The sequence below is a fragment of the Sinocyclocheilus anshuiensis genome, unplaced genomic scaffold (genome assembly GCF_001515605.1).
Source record: "Sinocyclocheilus anshuiensis isolate Anshui unplaced genomic scaffold, SAMN03320099.WGS_v1.1 scaffold688, whole genome shotgun sequence".
Lineage (NCBI taxonomy): Eukaryota > Metazoa > Chordata > Actinopteri > Cypriniformes > Cyprinidae > Sinocyclocheilus > Sinocyclocheilus anshuiensis.
Genome location: NW_015555748.1, coordinates 227,528 through 235,547, shown reverse-complemented (window position 1 = coordinate 235,547; position 8,020 = coordinate 227,528). Strand labels below are relative to the sequence as shown.

Sequence of the window (8,020 nt, the reverse complement as noted above, 5' to 3'; positions counted from 1 at the left end):
CACAAACACACACACACACACACACACACACGCATATATATATATATATATAAACACACACACACACGCATATATATATATACTGTATATATATAATACACTAAAAAGGGAAAAAAGGAAATTAACAGGAAAATAAATTAGTTATATTTATCAGTACAGTATCTGTTATAATAATTTTTCACATAAGGAATTTGTTCACAGTCATCATGATTTTACATGCCACTTTACCTAACATTTAAAAAAATTGTATAAAGGTTTTTCTTTCTTTTTTCAGTTATATTTTTATTAAATTTTATTGTATTATCCAATGGAACAACAACAACAAAAATACCGAACCATACAGAACTTTTCCTCCCCAGTATATATAATAAATAATATAATAAAAAAATATATGTGCAATTTTTTATTGTATTATATATATATACACAAACACACAAATTAAATGCTTTTGTGTTACTGTTCCTTTAAAACGTTTGTCTAGATGACTTCTGCTGTGATCGTCTGATGTCAGTGTCAAAACATCAAGATGGTTTATTGTCGCTGAACCAGAGAGGATCTTTTGAGTTGATAGAGTACGGAGTAGAGTAGAGTAGAGTACAGTACAGTACGTCACATCAAACGTGTTTAATTTCAAACCACAGCGAGGAAAATCCCTTCAGCACTGTTTAATGGTGTGTTAATGGTGTGGACTGTTCAGGGCTGTAAAGATCTCAGTATCGGCTGACTACAGCGAGATGCATGAAAAAGCGTCTATTGAGTGAGTTTGTCAGTGTCTTTAAAGTTTCAGATCCCTTCTAGGCAATAACTGGTGGCTGAGCGACTTTTTCTTTGAATGTGTAAAGAGCCAAATTTTATGTCTGTGACCATCACGATGGCCTGTATCAGCAGATCTGAGGAAAAACATGTTTGACGAGATACAACATCCTGAATGCATGACCAATTATTTTAGGTATTTTAGATGTTTTTTTTTTTGTTTACTATACTACCTTTCAACTTTTTATTTTATTTTTATTTTATTTTATATTTTGTATTTTATTTTTAATTATTTTTTTAAATATTTATTTTATATATATATATTTTACTTTTATTTTCATATTTTTAGTTTATCTTATTTAAAATGTATTTATTTATTTTTGTTTATTTCTTTCAGACAACATTTCTCATTTTCTATCATTTAAGCCAAAGTATTAAAATAACTAAAAATAAATAACCTAAAACTTTGAAAACTTATTCAAATTTAAACTTAGATGTATTTTAAAATGGAAAACATTAATTTCTTTAAATAAAACAAAAATGAACTGAAATTAAAATTATTAAAAAAAAAGAATACAACTAATCCACTAATCCACAAAAAAATAACTAGTCCACTAAAACTAAAAGCTAAAAACTGAAACTTAATACAAACTACATATTAATAATAAAAAACTTAATTCAGTTATTTCTCATTCTCATGTAGATTAAGTTACAGAACTAAAATAACTAAGTAAATACACTAAAACTGTAACTTAATACAAACTATATAGTCATTTAAAAATATCAATAAAAATGACAAAACGCACAACTGAATTACTAAAACTGTAACTAAAATTAAGAAAATATAACAAAAATGTAATTATAATATTAGCAAAACTATAATTACAGTAGTATAAACTATAGTAGTAAAGCAATACTAAAATAACACTGTCCTATTAATCAGATGTGTAAGTATGTATAATTTATATGAAAAATAGGTCAATATTCACTTGAAGATAAAATAGCTATAAGTAAACATGAAAGAAAGCCCTTCAGGTTTATCTGTCCTCTTTCTTCTTCAGATGTAAAGCTGAAGTTTGTGTCGTTCCCGTCCTGATTTCTCCTTCAAAAGTTAGTTGTTTATAAATGAGTATTTGTGTTCTCCGCTCACGCCGTTTCCCTCTTCACTTCCTGTGCGTAATGAGGCGCTGTGCGCTAAATGTAAATAAATGTAAATCGGCGGCAGCGCTGACATGACAGATGACTGGGTGCCGCGGCTGCGATGGCCGTCCCGTGGGCAGATGGCTTTTGATTTACTGTTAGCTGTCTGCATACCTCCAGCATGAATCAGCCGTGATTTATGACGCCATGCTCACAAATACAGCTCCAGAAAATCACTCATCAGCTTCAGATCAAGAATGAGCATGAACTTCAGTTTGATTACTTCTTGAAGAACCGCTCGCGCGATTAAAGCCAATGCGGAGCGATAAGAGACGGTCGGGTCGTTCTCCGGAGATCTCGCTTCTCTAGATCACGCCGTTTGTCTTGTGTTCTGATTTGATGCTGTACCAGAGACTTTTCAAGTAACTAATTGCTTTTATACTTGTCACTTTTTAAGAGATGTCTAGGGTCGTCAGTATAGGCGTTTGTCATAGTGCAAATGCTACTTTTTTTTGGTAAATACATTTGGTGATTATGATTTTTGGTGTTACTGTACATTAATTTTGAAAGATTTACAGTCAGGTTTTTGAAGGAAGTCTCTTCTCACCAATGCTGTTTATTTGACCAAAATACAGTAAAAACAGCAATACTGTGAAATGTTAATACAGTTTAAAATATCGTCTTTATTTTTCATCTGTATTTTTTTTTTTCAAATGTATACCTGGAACTTTTTTATTTAAACTTATGAACTTTTATTTAATTTTATTTAATTGTATTATTCTGAAATATTTTTAAGTATTATTTACTTCATCTATATTTTTGTTGTATTCTTTTCATTGGTTGTTTTACTGTTTTATTATTTTTTTTTGTTATATTGACTGTAAATATATATGTATATACACACACACACACACACACACACACACGTGTATATACGTATAAATATATACTATATATATATATACACACACACACACACACGTGTATATACACATATACACACACACACACACACACACATATATATACATACACACACACATATACACACAAACACACACACACACACACACACACACGCATATATATATATATATATAAACACACACACACACGCATATATATATATACTGTATATATATAATACACTAAAAAGGGAAAAAAGGAAATTAACAGGAAAATAAATTAGTTATATTTATCAGTACAGTATCTGTTATAATAATTTTTCACATAAGGAATTTGTTCACAGTCATCATGATTTTACATGCCACTTTACCTAACATTTAAAAAAATTGTATAAAGGTTTTTCTTTCTTTTTTCAGTTATATTTTTATTAAATTTTATTGTATTATCCAATGGAACAACAACAACAAAAATACCGAACCATACAGAACTTTTCCTCCCCAGTATATATAATAAATAATATAATAAAAAAATATATGTGCAATTTTTTATTGTATTATATATATATACACAAACACACAAATTATACTTTAAAAATAATAATAATAATAATAATAATAATAATAATAATAATAAATTAACAAAAAAAATTACATTTATCAGTCTAGTATCTGTTCTTGTAAAATAATAGTAATTTCTCACATCAGGCATTTGTTCACATTATTGTTTGGTTATTATCATTATTATTATACGTTCCACGTTATCTACTTGTTAACCAATTGTTTAAAGGGATGCATATATTATTAAATGCATCTACTTTTCCTCTAACTATGCATGTCAATTTTCCCAAAGCAAGCTTTTGTGCTAATTTCCTATTGAAACGGAAAGTTGGTGCATGACATATCGTAGAGGATTTTAAATTGTTATGAGCTGTTTATTTGCAGAGATGCGATTAATAAACCTCTTCATCTCATTCCTCAGGTGAAATTGAAACGGTTAGATCTGGTAATGACGGCTGTAGTTGAGTTGAGCCCCTCAAGTCCGATGTTCCTCCACGAGGAACGACCCATGAGACACGTGAGTACCTCCAGAATGCTGTACATGAGACACTTCATGGATATGAAATGAAATTATGCATCTGAGTTCCTTTATTACTTTTGCTTGTGCTGGAAGTAGAAGCTAGTGTGACATGCACCGGTGTAATGAGAAAGAAAGACCAGTTGCTTACAGAAATTAAATGTGAAAAAGGAACAAATTCGTCTGAGAACCAAAATAACTCAAGTGATGTGCTGCCCCCTTATGGATAAATCAGTCTTTTTTACTTGATAACTGGTGCAAAAATACAGTGTTAGTCAACTTAATCACACACACACACATCTTCTAACATTCATTTGTGCAGGTTTGCATATGAGGCCTGATCTTGTATACCCGATTCTTCCAAGAATTTGACTTTTTAAGCTTTTGGATTTTGGTTCTGTAGATAATCCTGGAGATTAGGAAGGAGGAAGATTACCGGATTCCCATCTGGGTGATTGTTGGGAGCACATTGGGAGGACTGCAGCTTCTGGCCCTGCTTGTACTGGCCCTCTGGAAGGTCTGAGACGGTTTTTATTTACAGTTACCAAGCTAATATGAACGTATGTATTAATATAGACTTATATTACTGTAGTGCATTTGTAAATACACTTCATTTGGGTGTCAAAAAAAGGAGATGGCCTCATTTTGGACTAATTCTGGTTTCATTCAGGGTGAATCTACCTACGAATGGCTTGCTTATAGTTTATCTGCGTATTAAAATGCATACAGCACAATAAAGTGGTTTAAAATCCAAAAAATGACGCACTTTAATATGCTAATATTTGGCAATGTTGTTATTGTTAACTAATAATAAAACTATGAAACTTTGTTTTCTGTAATTGAAATGAAGCTCAAATAAAATAAATATTACTTGTATAAAAATGAAATGAAAAGCTCAAACTTAAAAAAAAAAAAAATTGAAATGTTGCCTTGGCAAATAACTGAAATAAAATAAGTTTAAGTTGAAATACTAAAATTGCTAAAACTTAAATAAAAACAAATGAAAAGTGAAAATATAAAAAATAAAATAAAACTATCAAAATATAGAATTATAATAGAATTACTAAAACGTAACTAATGTACTAAAATTACAAATGTTGCCTTGGCAAATAACTGAAATAAAATAAGTTTAAGTTGAAATACTAAAATTGCTAAAACTTAAATAAAAACAAATGAAACGTGAAAATATATTAAAAAAAAAATAAAAAATAAAACTATCAAAACAGAATTATAATAGAATTACTAAAACGTAACTAATGTACTAAAATTAAAATGTTGCCTTGGCAAATAACTGAAATAAAATAAGTTTAAGTTGAAATACAAAAATTGCTAAAACTTAAATAAAAACAAATGAAACGTGAAAATATATTAAAAAAAAAATAAAAAATAAAACTATCAAAACAGAATTATAATAGAATTACTAAAACGTAACTAATGTACTAAAATTAAAATGTTGCCTTGGCAAATAACTGAAATAAAATAAGTTTAAGTTGAAATACAAAAATTGCTAAAACTTAAATAAAAACAAATGAAAAGTTAAAATATATATATAAAAAAAAAATAATAAAACTATCAAAATATAGAATTATAATAGAATTACTCAAATGTAATGTACTAAGATTACAAATGTTGCCTTGGCAAATAACTGAAATAAAACAAGTTTAAGTACTAAAATCACTAAAACTGAAATCAAAATAAATTAAAGCAAATACAAATACTTTTAATAAAAATACAAATGCACATAACAAAATTACTTGAACCTAAACTAATTGTTGGGCCTGGAAAGATCTCTCAATTGTTTCTCCTAGACAGCAGTGAGATGAAGAGAAAGCGGAGACTTTCGCCTGTTGTTCTCAGATTTACCTTTATTTAAAAGCTTCACATCTAATATAGGTCAAGTATTCAAACATCACTATTATTACTGCTCATAGTTACAAATAGTTAATAAATATTAGATGAAAAACAATGAATAAAAATTAGAAATGTTGCCTTGGCAAATAACTGAAATAAAATAAGTTTAAGTTGAAATACTAAAATTGCTAAAACTTAAATAAAAACAAATGAAAAGTGAAAATATAAAAAATAAAATAAAATAAAACTCAAAATATAGAATTATAATAGAATTACTAAAACGTAACTAATGTACTAAAATTAAAATGTTGCCTTGGCAAATAACTGAAATAAAATAAGTTTAAGTTGAAATACTAAAATTGCTAAAACTTAAATAAAAACAAATGAAACGTGAAAATATATAAAAAAAAAAATAAAAAATAAAACTATCAAAACAGAATTATAATAGAATTACTAAAACGTAACTAATGTACTAAATTACAAATGTTGCCTTGGCAAATAACTGAAATAAAATAAGTTTAAGTTGAAATACTAAAATTGCTAAAACTTAAATAAAAACAAATGAAACGTGAAAATATATTAAAAAAAAAATAAAAAATAAAACTATCAAAACAGAATTATAATAGAATTACTAAAACGTAACTAATGTACTAAAATTACAAATGTTGCCTTGGCAAATAACTGAAATAAAATAAGTTTAAGTTGAAATACAAAAATTGCTAAAACTTAAATAAAAACAAATGAAAAGTTAAAATATATATATAAAAAAAAAATAATAAAACTATCAAAATATAGAATTATAATAGAATTACTAAAACGTAACTAATGTACTAAAATTACAAATGTTGCCTTGGCAAATAACTGAAATAAAACAAGTTTAAGTTGAAATACTAAAATTGCTAAAACTTAAATAAAAACAAATGAAAAGTGAAAATATAAAAAATAAAATAAAACTATCAAAATATAGAATTATAATAGAATTACTCAAATGTAATGTACTAAGATTACAAATGTTGCCTTGGCAAATAACTGAAATAAGTCGAAGTACTAAAATGACTAAAACGAAAAAAACTACAAAAAAAACTACAATAATAAAAACGACAACAGCATATAACAAATTAATGAAGCTAAAATTAACTGAAAATAAAATCGAATTCAAAATATAAATAAATGCTATAATTGCATGTAAATAATATTAAAATAACACTGATATTTGGCTGTTAGGCTAACAAACTTGCATTATGTTTGGCTGAATTATCAACTGAAATCCCTTTTTATCCAGAGCCAAGCTTAAATTCTGTCCATATGCTTGACGCTCTTTTACACTAGATTAAGTAGAGCTAAATTTGCATATCAAAACCTACATTTACATAACAAACACGTATTTTAGGGTTTGTTTAAGGTCAAATCTCTCCGGACGCTTCTGCTATTTGATTCGAAACAAATCACTGTTTTTCTTTCATCCGCAGCTTGGATTCTTCAGCAGGCGAAAGAGGGAAGAGCAGGCGACCAATGAGAAGACAGCAGAGGATCGGTAATGCCGCGGCAACCTCCTCAGCCAATCACTCAGGGACTCTCCAGAAACGGGTGTGTGTCAGCCAATCAGCTGCTCTCGAGCACTGCCACGCCCTCCTGCAGTCCGATGCAGAACCAATCAGCTCGCTTCCCCTGGCCGTGCTGCCAATTAAGACAGAAGATGTGAAGATGCGGTTTATGAGGAAGAAATTTCACGTAGTATGAGACTTTGGAAACAGGTGGAAAGTCCTAGTCAACGGAAGAAAAAACACTAATGAAGAGGCTTCGGTTTGAACCATTTTGAGAGGTTTTGGTGCTGATAAATTTGTTGCATTTCACGAAACAAACCTCAGATTGTGGAACAGAATCCTAAGACTTCTTTTGTTTGTTTGTTGCAGCATAAAGTCAAGCTGATGCACTTGCACATTGTAAAGAATTTTGAACTTGAAATGTGTAAATATTAAAAAAAGTTCAGCAATATAATGTAAAACTATGATACAATAAAATATTTAACCATGAACTTATGCACCTTAATGCATTTGGTTGCAACATCTGTTCAAGGTTCATGTATTTGAGATATTGTCATAATCACAATTTTATATACAGTACATTGCAGCTGGAATTGGAAGTATTGCTTCCATGTGTATTTCTGTGTTTTTCATCATTAAAGCTGGTAAAAGTGTTTAAGGATAGTTGAAATAAACATGCACATTTTGCTTTTTTATTCAGACTTATTTCTTGCCTTTTATTTGCAATATTTTTTTTTATTTGACTGCAAATG

At 28.6% G+C, this 8,020-nt stretch overlaps 1 protein-coding gene across 1 annotated transcript in view; it reads left to right on the top strand.

Moving 5' to 3' along the window:
• itga11b (integrin, alpha 11b) overlaps positions 1 to 7,940 on the top strand; it is a 53,906-nt gene extending 45,966 nt beyond the window's left edge. The window contains exons 25-27 of the mRNA XM_016467292.1: positions 3,778 to 3,873; positions 4,277 to 4,390; positions 7,194 to 7,940. Coding sequence (XP_016322778.1) covers positions 3,778 to 3,873; positions 4,277 to 4,390; positions 7,194 to 7,262 — 279 coding nt within the window. The 3' untranslated portion in view covers positions 7,263 to 7,940. The remainder of the gene's footprint in view (positions 1 to 3,777; positions 3,874 to 4,276; positions 4,391 to 7,193) is intronic.
• Positions 7,941 to 8,020: the final 80 nt, after the last annotated feature.